The sequence below is a fragment of the Uranotaenia lowii genome, chromosome 2 (genome assembly GCF_029784155.1).
Source record: "Uranotaenia lowii strain MFRU-FL chromosome 2, ASM2978415v1, whole genome shotgun sequence".
NCBI lineage: Eukaryota > Metazoa > Arthropoda > Insecta > Diptera > Culicidae > Uranotaenia > Uranotaenia lowii.
This window is the reverse complement of record NC_073692.1, coordinates 185,875,535-185,898,710: the sequence shown is the minus strand read 5'-3', so window position 1 is coordinate 185,898,710 and position 23,176 is coordinate 185,875,535. Positions and strand designations below refer to the sequence as shown.

Sequence of the window (23,176 nt, the reverse complement as noted above, 5' to 3'; positions counted from 1 at the left end):
GAGGAGCGCCCGTCAAACGATATTCGCGATGGAAAGCTGCTGGTACGACGTCTAGACTTGATAAATTTCCAGAATTCAGAAGGATTGCCTTTCACTTCCCTCTCCATATCATTGGCGTATCTCCTGAAAAGAGTGTTGCGTAACGCTGAGTAATCAGCTTCCGTTGATGCTAGATCGGCTTTATTTGCTGCTGTTTTATTCAAGAAGTATCGTTTGCGTATCTTGCGTAGTCTGTTTCTTAAACGACGAAGGTCGGCGTTCCACCAAGGTTGCTTGTACGACTGATGTTGGAAAGGTCGTTTCTTTGGAGTGTGAAGCGCGACTATTCTTAGCAACTGTTCGTAGAAGATCGAGACAGCTTCATCGGGATAAAGGCTGCCAATAAGCTGTGACCAATCTATGGATGCTAGTGCTTCTATTACGAGGGGAAAATTACATCTTCTGAAATCGAGGTCGAGATGATATTCGTCTTCGATTACAACATTTTCTTCAAAGCAATCGAGTAAAACAACATGCGGTTGGTGATGGCGGTCAGTTGGCAAGATAGAATTCGGGGGATCCACAATCTCGGCTATCTCAGGTCTGTTTGTAAAGATCAAGTCAAGAACTCTACCGTTTGCGTTTTCTCTTGAGCACATTTGAGATAGTCCAGCAGCTAGAGTCGTCTCGACAACTGTCAACTCTGATTCGGTGGATGCGTTCATAGGAAGATACCCGTTCGTGATTTCATCAAAGCTCCACGTAAGATTCGGAAGATTATAGTCTCCAGCAACGATAACAACATCATTTTCGGACATAATTCTCATAATTCCTTCGATGGCTGTGCAGTGTGTCGCATAAGTAGATACGTCAGTATAAGGACGGAAATAAGCACAGCAGAGATACAAATTTCTTCGGTGTTGTTTGATTTTCACGAGTACTTGCTCTAGGCATTCGCAATTGTCAACAGTAAATGTAGTTGCTTCGATACCTTGCTTGACGGCAATGAGCACTCCACCGCCACGTTGCAAATGACTTGTCTGTGAGTTACGGTCACATCGATAAATATTATAATTATTAGTCAGCTCGGAGTTAGCAATGTCTTCTCGCAACCATGTTTCTGTTATCATTATAATATCGTAATCGGAGGTCATCAGTGCAAGAAGGAAATCATTAGTTTTGGTGCGCATGCCACCAGCGTTCTGATAAAAAACGGTAAATCGGCGGTTCGACTGCTGTTGGTAGGAAGCACTTGATGCCGAAGCTGCGAAGTTTAGTGATTCGGGTATAGCTTGAAATGTGGAACCGGGCGAATTGTTTATTGGGCTGGAGAAGCGTATGGGGTGGATTCTTGTTGAGTGGATATGGTTCGGGAAGACTGCGATAGTGGAGCTGCTCGGTGATTCTGGGGTATAGTAAGTTGTATTTGGGGTGGAGCGAGTTGAGGGGAGAACTTCAGAAAATCCTGCCTAGGTTTCGTATCAATGAATTCGCGAAATCGAATACCAGCGGGCCATGTTTCAGTTGACAGTGCCTTTGGTTTCAAATCCATTGGTATGCCCACTTTATATGACATGAACGATAACGAACGAACGTCTTTTCCCTTGGGAATCAATTTTGCGAGCATCACTTCTTGAACACCCAAATGGGCACGGACCATTGCCAAAACTCGTTCTTCAGGAGCTGAGGGGAGAATGCCAGAGAGATACAAACAGAAAAGTGAGGAATCCTGTATACCTCCCTGAGTCTCACGTGAACGCACTGAAATTTCCAGGTCAGATTGGTTGGTGCCGATTGCGCACAACTTTGGAGTGGGACGAATACTTGCAGAATTTCCAACGATGCTGTCGATTCGACGTCTTTTACTCGTGGAGGATGGGGTCGCTAAGTAACAATTTTCCAGGTTCGGTTTCGGTGTGCTGCAAAGCTTTACAGAATTCAGGCTGGTTCTGATTTCCTGACGAATTTCCTGAAGAATGCTTCCCTTCATTTCCGATTTGAAAGAGTCGATGAGCGCTTCATTCGACGCATTCAAGGACACCATAGCGTTTTGGAACCGGGCTTTAGACAATAAAGTTTTGCAGAACAAGCACAACCAGGTAATATGAGTATTCGAGGCGATCATTTCTTGATAATTTTCTGTCATTCCTGAGCATTGGAGACAGAAAATGGCTCTGTAAAATGACCTTCAAACTCTTTACCGCACTTTTCGCACAAATGTTTAGCCATGATGATTTCTTATACTAGTTTTGTTACCTTAGTGACAAAGAGATGGCGCTGTGATCGGCAAAACGACGAAATAAGAAATCTATTGGCTCGGGATGGCACCACGGTAACGAGATGACGTCTGTTGTTTACCTGCGATGTGTGACGAGGACAGCGATTGTTATCGAGTGTTCTTCGATGATGCCGGGGTTAAAGCGGGACGGGCGATTATGGTGATCGTGATCGGGTCGAAATAATAACACAGCAGAACTGGGCAGATTTATTTCGATGCTTGTGTACAGGAATGGATAATCAAATATCACACAATGGTCGGCAACAACTCGGAGGAAATTAGCTGTTTTATAATCGGCAGCGGGAGTTTGCAGTTGGCGGGAGCTTAGTGGCGAGCGATAGCGGTTTCAGGAAGGTAGGTTGCGGGGCGAGGTGAGATAGCAAATGGAAGCGAACAAATGCTGTGATCAATCACTCTCTAGCCGAGCGCGCAGGTAATTTTATTTCACCTTTACCTGCGTATGCAACGGCAAGCGGTACGGCTCGGTATGTTTCGTGGTCTTGGATGTCGGGAGATGATTGTGCGATGCGATATTGGTGGTTCGGTGTCGGATTGCAGCCTTAAAACGGGTTAAATCTGGGAGCAGAAATCAGGATGTAAACAAACACAGCAGAGTTGCCAAATTATTGATCAACTTCAGTCAGTTTTCTATAGATCGTATGAGCTGCTTAGCATGCTTCGCTGTTGAAGTTTCGTTGAAGTCCATTTTACTGAGACATTATTGGATTGATTTTTTGTGAGTTCATATACGATTACGCCTTTTCGAAAACTGGCCACTTTAAAGTTGATTTGTAACTTTTGAACGGTGCAATAGAGGGCACTGTTTGTATTCAATTTGTAATGCATTTTTTTGGTGATAGCATTTGAAATTTTACACACTTTTTTGTTCGAGCTTGTACGTCCGTTCTCTTTGCTATTTAGACAGATCTGTCGTCTGCATTTGATAAAGTGAACCACGAGATTAATCTCGCAAAGATATGTCGCTTGGGCTTCTGTGCATCTTTATTGGAGTGGTTTCGAAGTAACTCAACGGATCGAGATAGTTCTTTGGTTCTTCCGGAGTGCCGCAAGGAAGCCATTTAGGACCAATAATTTTTGTTATCTATTTAAATAATGTTCTCTCGGTACTCGATGGCCCAAAACTCGCTTATGCCGATGATTTGAAACTTTATCACCCTTCGACACCTGAACTGACAAGGTCCTCTTTGTATACCCCGTTATGAAAATCGTTGACGCCTGATGGACTTGGACACGCTTCAAATCCGAAGAACGTGCGACCGCGAGGATTGAGAAATCAGAATTTACAACTCTACGTCCCCGTTCGGCTGAATAATATATGGGGCTAACAGCGGTCTTATAGGTATCTTAAAAACCTTCAACCGTCTTTCGGAATACTTCGACTTTAGCGTTCCCAGAAATGTCTTCCGTAGAAAAATATTAATCAAGTCAAGATCCATTTGAATTTATGTAAATTTCTATTGGTAACCTAAAGTCTGTTTCACATAGAATCCGGTCAAATCTTTTCATTTACTTCAGCGCCCCTAGTTGTCAAATCGCGAATCTATTGACAGTGTTTTGATCCAGATGGTTTGTTTACTTAGTGGTGAAAATTTCATCAAGATTGAAGCAGAAGCGAAGATTGCAAGGAAAATAAAAAAATGGAAAATTTACCGAGATAGCAAGGTGAATGCTCGCGAAAGCCAAAAAGGTAACTTCTACTTCTTCGAGGTGAAACTCACCTCACAGCGAGGTACAATTTACCTGAATCGAGGTTGGAAAAAAGATACAGTTCACCTAGAAAAAAGGTGAATTAATTATATAATATAATATAATTCACCTAGGAAGAAAGGTAAATCCAAATAAGGTAAAACTTACCTCGTAGCGAGGTGAAGTTGACCTGGATTGAGCTTAACAAAACGGTACAATTCATCTCGAAAAAAGTAACTATCTGCCGAATCCGTTTATTGAGGTTAAGCTGTTTTGTCGTTTAGGAACGAGTTTTGCTTCGTGCCCAATATCGGAAAAAAATGGTAAGTGTTATCTTAGATATCATTTAGTTGTGCTGGTTCTCTTCATAATACTTTGCTTTTGTTTCACATCGGCCCATAGAGTTTCGTGTTGTACGTCAGCCTCCAGATATTATTCCGGAAAAGCCGGACCTCACAAGCTTGGCGAAGAAAGAACTTACCTCAACTTATTGAACACGGTGATATATTTTAAAAAATAAATATTTGGTAACAATCCCTATTTATTTCAAATAAATACCAACTTTTCCATGAATTGTGTTTTTTTTTTAATTCATTTTTATTGAAGAAACCAATCAAACTAACTAGCATTTACCTTTTAAATCAGTGAATGGGAAAACGGTATTATTTACTATTTTGCTAAGTGAATTCGAAAAAGGTAAAATCTACCTTTTTTGCTAAGTGAATTAGAAAAAGGTAGAATTTACCTTTTTGCTAGGTGAATGAAAAAAAGGTAAAATTTACCTCGAAAGAGGGGTGAAAAAAAATCAACTCGCAAAAAGGTAAATTTTACCTTTTTTTAAGATCAATAAAACGGCACGGAAGAGCAATTTGCGTCAACTCACTCACTTTAGAGGAAGCAACGTTTCGTTAACTAATTGTCAGCTGCCGTGCTGAAAATGTAGCAACCGCGAGAAAAGCGATACCAGAAGAAGACAATCAATCCGTTTGAAGTGAATACGGTCCTGGGACAAGTTCCGGATGAAGTAACTCTGGCGGAATAGTTCATAAACATAAAAAAACAGACATCTCCGGTATTTTGCGAGGTGCGTCAAAATAAAAAACTCAAGGCAAACCCAAGAAAGAAATGGTCTGCTAAAACCACCGACAATCACATATGGCCATCCTGGACAATTGTTCCTCGGCGCCGGAAGAGTTATAATTTGACTAATGTTGTGAAGAAAGTTACGTTTACATGCACTCTTCCAAGCGCCAGTAACGAACCCGAAGCAGTTTGCAGAGTTTTTCTTGTACATGCTGGGATGTCGCGAAAACAGTGACACTTTCCCCTCTTTTTATCTCCATGATCCCCTCGACCATCAAGGACACGTATGCCAAGTTTGGTGAAAATCTATTTAGACGTTCCGAAGTTACAATACGTTTATTTCTTGACCGTGACAAATATGCGTCCAATCGTCTCAGTGTGACAGTTATGCGTCCATTTGTCCCATTGTGACAAATGTACTTTGAATTTTTCTTGAAACCTCTAGAATAAACTTTATGTTTCGACAAAGAATTTCAATAATACGTATCAAATTATGACGATTGGCATCAAAAAGTCAAAAACGTCGAAATGTCACATGTGACAGTTATGCATCCAACGGCAGTACACTACTGATATCATTCACAAGATGATAAGCAACAGATTCTTCGTGTGTATAAGGCAAACAGTACATATTAAGCCCAACAGATCCGCAATAATAACTCGTAAGGGGCCGTTCACAAACCACGTGAACAACTTAGGGGGAGGGTTTGGGTCATGGCCACGCGGACATACTTAACTCATGAATGTTTTCGAAAATTTCATAAATATTATGTTTTAACTGAAAAACCAAAATTGCTTGAACTTAAGTAAAAATTAAATGCAAAAAACTAGCACATTTTAAGCAATTTAAAATATAAAATTTCTACTTCAAAAACGAATTCTAGCTAAATGTTCAGGATTCAATGATTTCATTACTTTACACAAAATATGTTCGCTCAAGCAAAACAATAATTTTCGTTTATTTATTTTGAGCAAATTGAAGTTGTTCTTCGTGATTATTTTAAAGTTTATGGAAAATTTGGCACACATTCACCTAAATTTTTTAAAAAGTCTCAAACTCTCGAGGTGTGACTGGAAAATCATGCCCCCCAGGTGACAAGTTTCATCGCTATGTTCAACTGAATGATCGCATTTAACTTTGAAGTTTTTGTTATAATTTTTTTCGGAAACAAGACACCGTGACCTAGCTAGCTTGGCTTAGTGGCGATAAATTCCACCAGGCAAACGTCACACACTTACAATTTGGTTAAGGAAAGTCCCCAGAAACACGCCGTAACCATCGGCCACAATAGTGTTCAGGATCAGGACGGCCAGGAACATCAGAAATCGGTCCGACTCGAGCGGCTGCTGGGTTAGCATGAACACTATCGAGCTGTAAACTATTGCGAAGAAAATCTGCAAACGAAAGATCGGTTAATCATACTTCATTCTTCTCTCACCTACTAGCTACGAGGGTTAGTTAGTGGGTTAGGGCTTCTTTTGTCAACAACAACGACCAGTTTGTTTAACCGGAAGCTGTGTCTTTGGCTGTGCCGATGTGTCTCTCACCTGGACCGGTAGGGCCGTCAACATGGTGGCGATGAAGTACGTGCGGATTTTGTACCAATTGTTGAATGATTCCTTCTTGAGAATTTTCATTTCGGACGGAACTGCAACAGGATGTTAATTACTATTTGACCCATGGAAGGTGAATGTAATTGGTGGCTTTGGTGTGAAGGTGGAAGTGACTTACATTTCAAAACCCCCGGCATCAGGGTCGTGTACCATAGGTAGAGAATGTGCACCACAAACGAGGCCACGTTGGACACACTTTTGGTTCCGTTGACGCCGGAATCACCAAATAGGAGACCAACCACGACGGCACACACGATGTGGAAAAACAGCTTCAGGTGGGTGACGGTCTGGGAGAGTAAATTAGAAAATACGTTAAAACCATTGCGAACTGCATTTCCTATCATTAGAATCGTTACGAGTTCCAACGATTTCCGCTCTGATTTTAGACGGAAATGATTTCTCTAAATACCAAAACTAAAACCAACGAAGAGTGGCGTTGCAAAAATGTGTGCATTCTGATAACATTTCATTGAAAAAACGGTAAAAAAATACTTGAACAGTTAATGATTAACTGCTTCGTACAGCGCTTTAGCTATTTCAGAACACATTATTTAAAATATACCACGCCTTATTTCAACTTAGTTTCGAGGACTGCAAATCTTTGCGAACCTTCAACGTTCCAGATGAAAAAAAAACTAATTTGTCAAGTTCATTTTTAATTTTATCGTTTTTCCTTTCTTGTAGAGCACTGGGACTTGTTCATCAAAGTTGTGTGATAAACAACTTTGTAGACGGTATCGAAGTCGAAAACCAACAATTTTGTGAGCAGTGGTAAAAGATTACTCAAATGCATAATCAAGGCATGAGCAAAATGCCATTTGATATCAGAACGAATTAAAGCACTGCGATTTGAGCGCTCGAAGCGAATTCTGTTTAAGTTGAAGAAGATGATCGTCGTGTTCTCAGGCGAGAAATATTTTTCGATTGATCTAGTATCCAATTCACGTACGGATAGGTATATTTCACCGCTGAAGGCTGAGTTATAAAAGTTTGTTTCTTACACATTAAGCTACCATTTGGAGGTTGAGCCCCCAGAATTCCAGACATAAGGCAATTTTGGGCCACCCTATTGAGTATGTTCCAGAGAACATGAAATTAAATTTCCCGTCTAAGTCATAGTATTTGGAATGGATACTTTTAATGTATTCAAGATGTCCCTGTGTTCAAGGTGCCCATGCCACCTCGAAACAGACCTAAACATGTCTGGAGGAGTATATGAAGTTTTAGCTGAAGGTTCTTTGGATGCGTCGGTCAATCGGCGCCGGACCCTTAGGTAGGTAGGATCTTTGGACTCGGAGCAGTCCAGATTTGAACCCTACTGCCTCTTGGATATGGCCGTATGTGCAAGCGAAGGCCAGTGGATCCTCTCACATCAAGCCCGCAAATTGAGCGAAATCGTCATAATAATCTGCAAACATTGTGGACTTTTCATCATATCCGATTAGAATCGAACAGACTTCAAGTTACCATTTTTACGAAATTTAACCGATTTGGGAGGGATTGTGACTAGCAGTAGCGTTGTTCACGACTTGAGCTATCATTTCTAATGCGATTTCATGTTTGCTGGATTTATTAGATATCATTGTAAATCTCGATGGAAAAATTGACAAAAAAAATAAGGCTTATCTTTGGGATCATGGAGTTAAACTCTAGTCCCAACTCATCTTCGCTGCACAGTTGACAACAGCGTTTCTTCAAACTTTTTATTAAAACTGTTTTTTACGGTATCACACTTACTAATAAACTTTCTAATGAATGAAGGGATCACTTTCAGTAATACCATAATTTACAGAAATTTTTGTGCAAATGCTCAACAGCTTTTTCATTACAAATTCAGCTCTTTTCCAGATAGTCTGGTTTTACACGGATATGCCGGGAACTTGATATAAAGTTTCAGAGAAGCCCGGATTTTGTTGATTAAAGCTTAGATTTTTAACTGATGACTTTGTTTGCGCAAACCAACAAAAAAAAACTTAAATTAATTTATCAGAATTTCAGATAATTCTGGATTTCAATTGAAATTTCAACTATCATGAAGATCACGAAATAAAAAAAAACATACATAGCCTGATGAATCAAAGATCTTGAGTTCGAGTATTAGGGCAAGTTCACTGGTGTTGGGAAAAAGTGGTAGAAATTTTAACATTTTGAAAATATTACCATGCAAAAATGTTTTCAAGATCCTTGGGCTTTGTATTTTTTCACAACACTGTTTCTATTTCAGCCGTTTGTGATAGAAATATTGCTATTTTTGCATCACAGCATGCGAAACTAGGGTAGATACTCTAGATTTCGACAGGAGCTAGTTTTCGACAAAATTTTAATGAAAGGCTTATCTTTCTGTTTGGTGAGTCAAGCTATCTATCTTCATATATTTCTATTTTTGCTCTCCCACTGTAGTATACCTTGAATATACAAATTCCTCTAAATAAGTTATTGAATAGTTGTAAAAAAATAATTTAAAAGTAACATTCTAAATCACCTGTTAAATTCAATTCCAGCGACCAAATAATAATGATTTTGAATCACGAAAACCCCCCTTTTATTTGATTAAAAGCAACATAAAAGGAATCAATGGAAAGGTTAAGGTTCTGAGATCAATCTTTTCGGTAATTTATTGAATTTTTTTGCTAACATTTAATAAATTTCAACTGTTTTTTGAGCTGTCGAAAACTAGCGCTGAAAATTCTCCCAATAATCTATTTTTCGACACCCATCTTCTTCTGTATGTTTATACTGTTTCCATGGTGTATGGGTTTTGGTCAATAAAAAAGGTAAGAATGAAGAAAAAAAATCTGATTCATATAACCAATAACATTTGAAATGAAAAACTTTAGTCAAAAAGTTTATTTACATGGTTTTTCTGACAAATCAAGCCAAAACTGTCGAAATCTAGGTATTTTACCCTACAACACGTGCTGTTAAAAAACTTGAAGGCCACAGATCTTGAAATGTTTTTGCATGGCAAAATTTTCAAAATGTGCAAAAAGTGACAAAATTTCTACCACTTTTTCCCAACACCAGTGAACTTGCTCTTAGCTAGATTTTTTTCTTCATTTTGAAATTGAAAATAATCTATATCTTAAATATCTCTAATTTCAACGACTTTAACTTATGTAAGTCCTAGTATTTTTTTCATGGGAAATAAGTTAATTTTTATTGGAAACTGGCTGATCCGGTATAAACTTCGTTTCGTAAACAATTATTAAAATGTGATAAAATATGGTGATGTTTTTCAAACAAAGTAAAATGTTACTTACACTAAATAAAAAAATACCTTTTCAGTAAGAACTAGTTCACTTGTGTTGGGAAAAAGTGATAGAAATTTTGACACTTGTTGCACATTTTGAAAACTTTACCATGTAGTTATTTTATCGGCTATATCGGTGAAATTTTATATTCTTTGAATAAGAATATTGGTGGTTGGTACAATTCTATCCGCTATCAACCACTGCAAGGTAGTAGACCCGTGAGGACAAAACGATGAAATGTGATGAAAAGTTTTTTAAATCAAAATTACCCTTCCGCTCATTTTCAAATATCTTTCACTTTATTCTAATCTTCTATCCGTCTATAATCTTTTAATTCTTAAATATTTTTTCTCAAAGAATATAAAATTTCACCGATATACACGCTTATTCTCGTTTTCCATCGAACGACATTCGTTCGAAAGTTTCCCCAATTCGTATTCTTGTTTTCGTTCGAACGTGTTAGAATAGTTCGATCTTTCGAACATCGTTCGTTCGAACGAATTGTTGCATTCTCGTTTTCGATCGAAAGTAATTTTACTACCACCTGACAAACGCGAGTCAAATGCTGCTAATCACCAGCGTTTGAATGAAAAGCTCTTAATCGTTGTAAACATATTCTGTGTGAAATTAACAGGAATTTGGAGAAAAAATAAAGAAAGTTCGAAACTAATCAGAGAGAAATTCCGATCCAGTACGATTTGAGCCAATTGTCGCGGGAATTTTCGACAATTTATAAAATTAGGGGTTTGAAATTTTAATTTTCTCGGGATTAATTTTACAATTTTTTCACTTCAAAATCACGAAGTATTGTTGATTAGGATAAATTTTTATTTCTTCATAATCGTAACTTGTCAATAGTGATTTTATTTATGATACTTAAATTTTCCCTTGCGGGGCAACTTTTCGGCGGCACAACAGCAGCAGCAGCGATAGCTTCACCAAAACCGGCTAGTAAATATCGGCTTCGACTCGTTGCTCATCTTACCAATTGGTTTTGTTGGCGATCAGATCCGTTTCGTTGAAAAATGTCCTTTTTCCTTGATCTCCGGTTCGTATGCTGTGATACAAAATCACAAAAGTATGACTTCTGTTTACATTCAATTGGCTGGCGAGTAACGTCATCCGGGCTTCGAAATTTCTAACCCGATCGGGTAACACCAACTTCGAACGTATCGCGTTCGAACGAAAACAAGGATAACCTTTTCGAATTCGTTCGAAAGTATTCGTTCGATCGAAACTCAGATACGCCGTAAACAAGAATAAGGGTTATAGTCGATAAAATAATTTCATAAAAAATAAATTTACGGTGATTAACTCTTCATTTCAAAAATCTTTACCATGTACCTAGGTAAAAAAATTTTCAAGATCTGCGACCTTCAAGTTTTTTTTACAACACGTGTTATATTTTTCGCATGCTGTGATGTAAAACTAGGTAGCTCGATTTCTATCACACACGGCTGAAAAAGAAACAGTGTTGTAAAAAAAATTCAACGGTCAAGGATCTTGACAAAATTTCTGCATTGTAAAGTTTTCAAAATGTGCTACAAGTGTAAAAATTTCTACCACTTTTTCCCAACACGAGTTAACTTGCTCTAAGAGATGGAAAAATACTCCCATTAACAAGTTTCTTTCCAAATTTCGTTTTTCAATTCGTATGTTTATTCGTACAATTCCCACAAAAATGTCACGGAAACTGTTGCTGGTTCGTGAGTATGGCCCTTTTTCGTTGCATGATTATCCGAAATTGAATACTCAAAATTCACGAAAAATAACTATGCAAAAGTTTTTGTCATCGATCCTAAACAAGAAGCATTAAACTTCTATGCCCTTAACTCACAATTCCACAATATGGATTGATTCGTATTACCTGAAAAAACCCCGTATGCTTATTTTTACATTCATATAATTGTATGTCTCTTAAATCCCTGATGTAGAATTTTTAGTTCCAATCCGATGCATTATAACGTCAATATCTAAAAACCATAAACAGTTAGCACAGACACGAATGCCATAAGAACGGTAAAATATATTTTATAAAAATAATAATCATAATGATAATAAACAGTTAATATAGACAACCCCTTGTCAAGACCCTTTACATCAAATTTGATACCTGAAATCGATTTTCCGTCCCTTTAACTTTCTGTTAAGCTATTTTAATCCAAATTTTATGAATAATAACGTCAAAATAGCAAAAAAAAAAACATTGATAAGGTAACATAGTCGCCACTTTTTTCCGACCCCTATCCCGAAATTGGATAATTGGAATCAATTACTCGTGCTTAAAAACTCCCGTGTGCCAACTAACACCTGAATCCGGTGTAAAATAACTTCAATGTCGCAAAAAACAGTGAACAGGTAATATGAACGACCCATTTGGCCGACCGCTTTAACAAAATTTTATTCCTGAAATCGGCTGTCCATCTTTTAAAACCCACGTGCTTGATTTTTCACAGCAATCCTATTTTAAATAACGTCAGTTTGCAACAACAGTCAACGGGTAATATGGACGACCACTTACACCAAATTTGATACCTGAAATCGATTATCCGTTCCTGAAAACTTCCGTGTGCTGAAATAGCAAAACAGTGATTAGGTAATATGGACAACCCCTTTTGCCGAATGCTGATCCAAATTTTTATAATTGGAATCAATTTCTCGTTCCTACAAACCCCCGCGTGCCAACTACCATCTCAATCCGTTGTCAATATTGCTAGAACAGTGAAAAAGTAATATGGACGAGTCTCTTTGCTGACCCTTGACCCAAAGTTAGAAACCTGAAAGCAAATAGAATGTCCATCAAAACTCCTACGTAGAAATTTTCGTCTCAATTTAATGTATAATCACGTCAATATCTCAAAAACATAAAACAGTTGATATGGACGACCCCTTTGGCTGATCCCTGACCTTAAAGTTGATATCTGGAATCGATTGTCCGGCCCTCAAAATATTCATGTGCCAATTTAATAACGTCAATATTGTCAAAACAGTATTTGTGTTTTATGGACGACCCCTTTTGTCGACCTTCGACCCCAAATTTGATTCTTGAAATCAATTACCCGTCCCTTGGACTCTCATGGACAAAGTCCCATCTGAATCCTATGTATTTCAGCATTGATATCGCTTAAATAGTGAATTGTTAATTTGACGTCCACTTTGGTTGACCCCTGCCCCTAAATTTAATACTTTATTTTTTTTGTATTTAATACCTGGAATCAATTGCTCGTCCCTTAAAACACTCATTTGCAATTTTTTATCACAATCCGATGTTAAATAACACCAATATCGATAAACCAATATTTTTGTTGTATCGACGACCCCCTTCAAAAGGGGTCATCCGAAAATCTGAAAATATTTTTCAACATTCCTGGGCCTAATGAGAATCCACGCAAAATTTCAACTCTCTAGATCTTAAGGCGGCTAAGCATATAGAGGACAATCAAACGATCACGAACCGTTCCATGTAGCGTTCATGCCTTATGTCACCCTTACGTCGAAAATGCCCGAAAGGCTCTTGTAATTGTTCGAAAATTCGTTTTTTTTTAACTTGTAGTATAGAGGTAATAAAATTCCCATTTTTGACAGTTTTGTTTTGCTCATATAATTGTAAAAAAATCAATCAATTTATCGAATTTATCGGAATGAAATACTTGAAACTTTATTTAGGACGTTTCAAAAGAAGAAGTTGATATTTGTTCTGGCCTTAATGTTGGTCAACAGTTATCGATTATCCCTTTGAGCTTAAAACAAAGGGATACATTTTTCGGTACCTTTAGCGTATTTAATTGGCAATCGCTAACTTTGAATGAGTTAGCGATTTAATTAGCGGCGCTTATTTTTCGATTAGCGATGCCGAACGCTGTAATTAAGTAATCTAAAGATTTTAAAAGGTTCGTCGCTCTGTTTTTCTATGGAAAATTACTGAAAAATTGAACATGTTTTAAGGAAAGTGTTGCAAGTGCATATTGCTAATTTTTTTTTCTGAAATGGATTCCGGAGAATTATGCATTTAAGCTACTCACCCAATCCCGGTACAGCTGCACGTTGCACCGTTTCATAAGAATCAACAGTTTGGTAAATTCGGACGGGCTTCGTAGCTTTAGTTGTTGTTCCGGCTTCAGTGGTGGTTGGCTAGTCTGCAGAAGCGCGAACTCCAACGGATCTAGCCCGGATGGCTTCCGGTCGTTGCCGGGGTCAGTCTTGTGTGGGAGGGGGGACACAGTAGTTTGATAAACGGGTGTCATCTCACAGCCACCGCCACCGATGTCCGTCGTCGCGGAACCATCGTTATGATTCCGATCATACTGCAGGTAGTGTGGAGCCGTGGTACTGGCCAAAATCCTAGGGAGCGGATCAATCTTCCGCCAGTGGCAATCGATGGCCGCTTTCGAGAGGGCGTTGATGAAATTTCCGTACTCGTTGTTCGCCACTTCAAGTACTGAAAGATAAATATTCAAATAAATTTACTAGTTTTTTTTTAAATTTTATTAAAATTTACAATAATCAGCTGCATTGTGATACTGGGGACACTGCAGCCCGACGCTGCTCAAATAGGGCACCGTATTCAGGGCCGATCCCTGGTACACGCAGTGGCCTCCGGCAAGGGCATACACGTGATCAAACATCTCGTAAACGGTGGCCGAAGGTTGATGGATGGTACAGACGATGGTTCGACCCTCCCTGGCCAGACCCTGAAGCAGTTTGATGGTGTACAGCGATGACGAGCTGTCCAGGCCTCTGTTGGTTGAAGGATGGCAGGAAGTTGGTGGCGGTCCGTTCCAGTTCCCAATTTGACACCGGATGATGATATTTTGGCAATTCGATTCGGCAGTGCAGTTGCCCTCGGGAAGTAATTTAAACATCCACCCATTCGATTCGAGTTGCGATGATGTCATTTGTTTTGGGAAACCGGAAGGACATGCAACAAAATAGTAAAATGTTGTTATTTGATACTTTCAATGATTTAAATGAAAAATGATCATAAATGCGTTCTGATAAAGTTTGAAAATACTGAAGTAAATAAGGTGAGGTTTATATTATTTTTATAAAAATATTTCTAACTGACAAATTAAAACCTAGTAAATTAATCATTTTATTTTTAAACAAGGCTAAACTTGCACAAAAATTACAACTTCTTTCAATTTGAAATCTGATTTAATAGGTACGAATCATATCCAAGAAACATCATTTCAAAATTAAATCAAATTTAAAATCAAAATTTTACAATCTTACATCCTCAAAAAATTCGCTGCAACAATCCATTTATCTTTTATTTTTAAGAATTGTATTGAAAAACGTGTGTAATTTTTTATTTTCTTTAAAATTTTCTATACGAAATCGATCTTCGTTCATCTAGTTCAGCTAGTACTACCATTTTTATCTTATTGCATCACATACTTTCAGGCGTTTACTTCGACCTCAGTTGAGGCTTGCTATAAAAATCCCAATGCGATAACGAGTTTTCCATTTGCATTTTTCAAAGCTTCAATTAACAGTGCGTTTGTGGAAATGGATCGTTATGCACAAGTTTTTTTTCCCACTGGAAACTGGAAGCAAACGCACGAGCTCCACTCAAAAAACAACTGCTTCCAAATGCCAAACAAAGAACACTCTTGGCAAGTTGATTTTTTCCTCCACAGCTTAAATGCGGATGAAACAGGGCAAAGATTTAGAAAGGCCGATCGGTAGCACTTATTCTTGGGCGAACTGGACAATGATGACGTGAATAAACTTGTCCTCTTGACACATTCTCGATAGATAAAGGCTCAGAGAAGCTCTTCTTGGACTTCCAATAACGTCGGCTCATTTTCCTATGGGGCGCTTCTGCCGCTCCGTATTCGAGTAGGTGCAAAACGGTGCTCGAAACTTAACCGTCCGTGAAAACCAATTTTTCACTGCACTGTGGGTTCGAAGAACAAAATTCTAAAAATTTTCAACATAGTTTTTGATTCTAGATAAATCACTTCAGACACATTTCAACGAAATTGTACTACTCACAAGTGATTTTAATTCGTTCTAGAATCTTAAAATTTCAAAATTGAATTGTTTCGATATTTAAAATTACAAAAACCCATCAGAAAAAAAAACTTTTTTTAAACATTTTTTATGTAGTTTGGAATATCATTTTATTTCAAAGATATATTGTAAATTTTGACGACTTTTGCTACATTGTGTACCTACTAAGAAAAAGAGAATTTGTTTATATTCAATGAAGTTGTTTTGAAAAGTGATCAAAACAGTCGCAAATGAGTGGAATCACGTCACAAAAAATAGAAAATTTTTAATTTTACGATGAAACTTTTACATTTTCTAACAAAAATAATATAAATCTCCTTCGAAAAAGACGAGGCGATTCTGAAACACAAAATTTTATAGAAATTCAGGTGAGTTACAACAGGATGAAAAAGTGAACTCACGTCACAAAATTTGATTTTATGTAAAAATTTCTTTGCGAAATATGCCCTGAAAGCTGTCTTGAATCTCCAGATGGCCGGATTTATACAAATCGAACATTATTTGACTTTTTTTTAAATAATTCATAATTTATAGACAAAATTATTTTTTGGGAAAAACAAATAAAAAAAAAATATTGTGAATATTTAAATGTAGATTGTGCAAATCGCAGTAGTTACTTTAACGCATAATTCCTCAATATGTTGTTATGTAAGTGCGAATCAAAATAAGGAAAAAGTTAGAAAAATATAAAATTAAAGATTAAACAAGTTGACATAACATTATATCACTTTAATAAGTGTACACATAATTTTAAGCTTATATAGAATGGTTCAGAACAGCTGCAAATCCCGTGACCATGATGTGTTTAAACTGAGTTAATTCATGTCACAACTACAAAGACTACTACAATATCAAATTATGAGTAATTAATTCGTATACAACTTGTTCTGAAATATTGATATTCTATTTCCTCAGGGAGAACAGGAAATTATGTACTGAAGTCAAAAACGATCAATTCTAACGTGAATTTATGTCACAAAAGTAATCGAGCAGTTGTTTATTAACCAAATCATACTCATTTGAAAAAGAATTTAATTTGCGACGTTTTGCTACTATTTTTTCCATTCTATAGTAAATTGGTAGACTTCAAGAATGATAAAAAATCAGAAAAGTCCGGGAAATTCAATTCACTTCATGGTGGGGCTCTCAACTAAAGTCACATTTACACTTTACGTGTTTATTATCACGTGATCATTAATGAACGTGAAAGATCATATTTCGTCAACAACTCAACAACGCGGCGAAATTAGGTTTTGTAACATAGTGGAATCGATGGGAAACGGTTGAATGATGAAATTCCAGCCGGACTCGATCTTAAAACCTGATTGAACTGTTTTTATTCCGACTCCCCTGCCATGACGAAATTTACGCGGTGAAAACCATGGGAATCAATTCTAGAAAGAACAAGTCTGGCTGGAATTTCATCTTTCAAAAATTCCTCATCGATTCCACCATGTTACACTTGGTAGTTGTTAGCGTTTTTGGGTTATTGATAAAATGAGATTTTTCACGTTTATTTCCAATCGAACTGTAAACCGGGTTTTACAATAACAACAATGTTTTTGGGTAAATGAATGTGAGGCAGTTACACAAAATCAACTTTTTTCTGGCACTTAATTAATAACATTAATAAACAACACCACTCTTGTTGGCTTATTAAAAACGATTTACTCGTGGTTTCAAATGTGATAATACAGTTTCAATTGCATCTGTTAAAATTTCTATAAAAAAATCAAAAGCCTTTTCTTTGTAAAGTCTTACGAGATTCCCTCTTTTTTATTATTTCTAAAAAACAAATTAAAGATGCATTTTTTTTTACACAAATTGAAGTACACCACTCGAGTCAAGGGACATTTTTACATTAAAAAGCATAATTAATTGGACTTATTATATTGAATTTGATTGCTTCAATAGGAAAAACTGTAAACCTGGATAAATTTGATTTGCATCTTTTCTGCCACTAACACTTACACTGCACTATGGGGTTTGAGGCGGCAAAAAGTTAAAAATACACTTTATCGTAATGATATTTGTTATATACCAGTTCGTTGCTTTATATCTAACTAAGAAGGCATCCATTTATTACGTAAAGCTCTTAAGGGGGAGGGGGGGGGGAGCTCTAGCGTCACGAATCGTGACATAGGGAAGGGGGGAGGTATGCCCAACGTTACGTAACAATTTCTTTTATTCAAAGATTCCCTTTCTGCTCGCAGCTATTTTGCAGTAACGCCAATTTCATGCAATGTTAAGCCAATTCTAATAAACCCGAAATGTTGAGCAAACCAAAGTCAGTTATAAAGCTCAAAATTTGAACAACTTTTAAGCTGGTTTGTACTCCAATAATTTTACAAGAGATAAATTTTTCTTCTTTGAAAAATATAACAATTATTTCAATTTTACAAGGTCAACAAAAACTTGTAAAGAATGAGTAATTTTATGGTTTACTACAAGGTTTTAAACATTTTAGTTTCTAGAGCTATGATAAAAACAAAAAATCTTTAAAAAAAAATCTCTAAAACAAAAAACCTCTTAAATATTTCTTGTTTACACATAACTCAAAAATATTCACGCAATTCTGAAATAATTTGATTAAAATTAGTATTGATTCAAAACTACATATATGCAAAACCAGAGTTGAAAATTATTTATATTAGTTGTTCAATGCATACAAACCATATCATCTTCAAAAAAGTTCAGAAAAAGCAAAGATATATTTTTGCGGCCCTTTGTAGGGGGGTTCCCCCATAGTGCACTTATATAAGTATTCGACCTTATATTTATTTATTTATTTATTTATTTATTTATTTATTTATTTATTTATTTATTTATTTATTTATTTATTTATTTATTTATTTATTTATTTATTTATTTATTTTTTAAGTTTCCATTGTTTCTATATCTTAATTCTTGACCTATAAATATTCCAAACTATTCAAGAAATTGTCTCACATGTCTATATGACCCAAACTTTTCCTTCTTGATGCGTTAACGGAACGGAACGGTTGAAACTAGATTAGGGTTGTCAGATTGCCCAGTTTTATCCGGGTTTGCCTAGGTATCTAATACGAAATTCGACAAAGTCCGGTCTGGTCCGTTTCCCAGATTTTATTAAATAAAGCCCAAATTGTGCCCGGATTTTATTCACTTGATTTGCCAAAACAAACAAAAAGAAATTTTTATTCTTGCGTTCAAAACAAAATTTTTGAAAAACATTTATAAAAATAATCATGAAAGGTTTATGAAAACCTAAAATACGATTTATTGTTATATTATTTTAATCGCCGTAATTTGTATGATTATAATTGTAATGGCATGTGCGGCGGAATGAAAACTAGAGAGAATTTATTTTATAAAATTTGAAAGAAAGGTGGATAGACAGGCATTAGTGCGCCAATAGGAGAAAGCTTGATAGGTGTTGAAATTTTAGGCTAGAGGGCATGTTGATGAAAAACTTCCATGAATTGACCCGTCTTTGCTCTACACTAGCTAACTATACATGAGAAACTCAGAAAGAGAATTCCCATGTATAGCGAGCCCAATGGTTTGAGAGCGTGTTTTTACGCACACTTCAAACGAGCCTCAATTTTTTTAGCTTAGCTTAGCTTAGCTTGATTGACTACTCACATCCACCCTAAATCATTGAACTCGAAATGCAACCAGAGAAATGATCAAGACCAATATTTTTTAATGAGCAAAGCAAACTTGGTTGATGGTTTTTTATTTTTTCAATTATGAGAATCTTTTCAAAACACACACATTTCGAATTCCATGATCGCAGGCGTGGCTCAGTAGAATGAATTCCACATCGCCAATGGTTGCTACTCCGTGATTGACCGAGGCCATCAATTTTGCCCAGAGGTGAAAAGAATGGTGTCTGGGATTGACAGCACATTCGCAATGAACAAAATTGATGCTCTCTCTTTAAACATCAATAACGGCGCCGGCCACTTCCTAGTAGTCAATAGATAGATTTTGAAAAAGAGAGAAAGGGATAAAAGAACAATTTTATGCTTTAGGACCGAGGTCACCTCTGCATCCTAGCAAATAATTATTTTTGGAGGATGGGTAAAGGGATATGATCAGGAGACACTTTTGACTAGTGTAAAGATCCGGCAAAACAATTGAAATTAGCTTACGTACCTAAAGATTTTTTAAAAGAATAACAAACCGTTACCAAACTTTAAATGTTTCTTTTATTATTTGCAATCAGAGACACACAAACGGATGAGTTGATTTTTTATTTTTAAATTAATCAGAAATAAAATAACAGAAGGAATTTTACTTTTTGTTATACAACTCATTGTGTTTTATTATTTTATGAAACTAACCAAAACGCATAGGATTTGAAAAAAAAAAGTTTACATTACCAATAGGATGTTTCAATTTATAGTCTTTAAATTTTTACTTTAAACCGACGCTCCATTACTGTTGTGGATTGGCATAACGAATTTAAAAAACGAATTTAAAAAAGATTCCAATCGACTTAAATCAGGCAGTGATTTTTACTTCCACAATGATTGCCAAAATTTAGAATCATATGATGAGAGAGATTTGCTGATCGATAAAGATTAATGAACTTATTGAAAATCGTTGAAAGTTTTTTTTTCGATATGGTTTGATGATAAAAAAGAACCCTTGTGAAATCGATGGGTTTTAATTATACGAATGAATCGTTGCATGTCACATACTCGAATTTTACTTTTCGCTTCGCTCGCTATTTTTCAATAAACTATTATGAAGCTCCAATGTCTCTGTTATGCACCATCAAGGTTAGAAATGATTATTAATTTTTTTGTCAAGCTGGGCTGTGAAAAGGTCCAACTTCAACTTCTTAGTTAACTAAAAATTTAACCATCATTCTTTGAGAGTCTAAATTAAATGGATATTTATCTGTTCTTCTTGAGATTTTCTAAAGATTTAAGTTAAAAATGTTAACAAGGTTATTTCATATGATAATCTGAATTTTTGTACCAATTCTTTCATTTTATACTTTAAAATATTTTATTTTACTCGAAAACGTGTTTGATGTTAACTTATTTCCCTAATTTCATGTAACGTTGGACTTAACATGTTCTAGGATTAATAATATTTCAACCAATCTGTACAGGCTGTACTTGTTGGTAAATGTATATATCCAGAGCTTGGTGTAATGTTAAATTTTAATTTAGGGTTTCAAAAAAGACGTAATGAAATCTTCAAATTTTTATGCAAAGATCCGATAGTATAATAATGAATATTATTGTACATGGAATTGAGGGTTTCTCAATTTTGTTGATTTCATGTTTTAAATTTTTATCATTTTGCCTATTTAGTGCGAGTTTATATTTAGGTAAAATTAAAACAGTGGATACTTTAATGAATACGATCAGGCGATTGTAGGGCAAACGGGAATATTAGCTGTTATGATAGGTCGACACTTGTAAATTTGATCGCACACTAGAGGGGCTAGTCTTTTCGATAAAATTTTATATTTGTGTTCCAATGATTATGTTTCCTTCCATTTATGTGCATTACAAGTGGTAAACTAGACCTCAAATGATTTGTAGAAACTGATAGACTCCTCTAATGAATATGAAAATTTCAATAGAAATCACTGCTTTGGGCAGAGTTGAAACAGGAAAATAAGTTGATACTTAGCTTCGGTCCATTTTCCGTTCAGACCATCCCGGATCCTGAATAATCTTGAGCTACTTCCTACTTGAATACCGGTAAACATTTGTTTTCGCCTTTGTTTTGATCTGCATTTGATCTGGGGCAGTAAGTTTGCTTTCTCGACCCACATTTTCCAGGTTTTTCATAGTAATTTGCCAAAACATTTTCTTCATGTTTACCTGTTACGTTTCACTTCCTACTCACGAAAAACTATTTTCCTTCCCCTCTCACTTCTACACCACCTTAGATTGCCTAGTGCTAGTTTATAAATATTGCGCACCTATGCCAATCAAAATTCATTAATTTCACAATGGCTGGCAAATAGTTCATCATTCTCAAATTCCCTCATTTCACAACGATCATTTTCCAACCCCGTCACTTTAACAGGACCCTTCCCACATAAATTACACATAAAAGAAAGAATCTTCACTAGTTTACGAGTTGGAAGCTTACGACGAGATTTAAATAAACGAAAGTCACTTCTGCATCCTGCACGTGTTTCTTCCAAGAACCATTTTTTTCTATTTTTCCTGAAATTTTCACCGTTTTTAGAACACGAAATTCATGATTTTGTCTGAAAACTGGTGGCGACATTATCACTGGATCCCGGTTATTCGGTAATAACATTTTTTCACTGGTTTTACTTTTATTTATTAATCAAATTCAGAAATTTTGCGGACTCACTTCAAACGAGCCTCAATTTTTTTGCTGAAAAAATCTTGCAACCTCAAGACAGATACATAAAATGTTCTGACTTCTCCTAGAATGAGAAGCTCTACAATTTCTCATTTTAGATATTTGAATAAGGTTACCAGAGCCACCCAGAAAGAAAGGACAACTAGCCGGTTAGGGTCATATGGAACCGGATTGCTGTTTTGAATATAATACAATACTATTGAGCCGATTTTTATAAACTGTACCATTTTGAAATTTTCTTAATTTCTGCAGTCTGCTATCACATACTTTTCAAAAAATTTTGATACTTTCTTTGTTGTTTTCAAAAATCAACCTTAAAGTTAAAACAAACACTAAAAATGGGTGTTTTGCAACAAATATAACTCGTTTTGCATAAGTCGTATTAAAAAAACTTTTGAGTGATATGATTTCAAATACATTAAAAGCTCATATTCAAAAGTATTTGGTTTTACAGACCAAAGCTGGTTTTTCGAAGAGTTCCTGGAAAGTTTTTAAACTATATTTTTATAACTATAATTTTATGAGAATTATGTTATTTTTAATGAAAAATTGATTTTCTTTTCAATTACATTAATTCCTAATCAAAAGTGATAAATTTACTGATGACAAATTTGAGTGCTAAATAAATCATAGAACTTCAACATATTGGGGACCACTTGTGAGGTATATCGATTTTTGCTTTACGCTTTTTGTCACACTGCGCACAGCTTCTCTAAAACTCTAAATTTATTTTTTAAATAATATCATTAGAATTTATAATCGTCCTTTGATTAATTTAAGAATATAAAATCTTCACATTTGGTTCCTTTTATGTTGAAATAAGGCACGGCGTGCTCCGGAAATCTCCCATTGTGTTTTTTTAAATGTGATAAAAAATCACAAAAAAAAAAAGATTTCTAAA

The 23,176-nt window shown here is 36.0% G+C and overlaps 1 protein-coding gene across 3 annotated transcripts in view; it reads right to left on the bottom strand.

The window, feature by feature from the left end:
• Positions 1-23,176, bottom strand: part of LOC129741959 (ATP-binding cassette sub-family G member 1) — a 163,098-nt gene that overhangs the window by 3,930 nt on the left and 135,992 nt on the right. For all 3 annotated transcript variants that reach the window (XM_055733790.1, XM_055733791.1, XM_055733792.1), the window contains 5 exons: positions 14,411-14,649; positions 13,935-14,350; positions 6,780-6,948; positions 6,596-6,696; positions 6,287-6,442 (listed from right to left, as the gene is read on the bottom strand). In XM_055733790.1, coding sequence (XP_055589765.1) covers positions 6,287-6,442; positions 6,596-6,696; positions 6,780-6,948; positions 13,935-14,350; positions 14,411-14,649 — 1,081 coding nt within the window. The remainder of the gene's footprint in view (positions 1-6,286; positions 6,443-6,595; positions 6,697-6,779; positions 6,949-13,934; positions 14,351-14,410; positions 14,650-23,176) is intronic.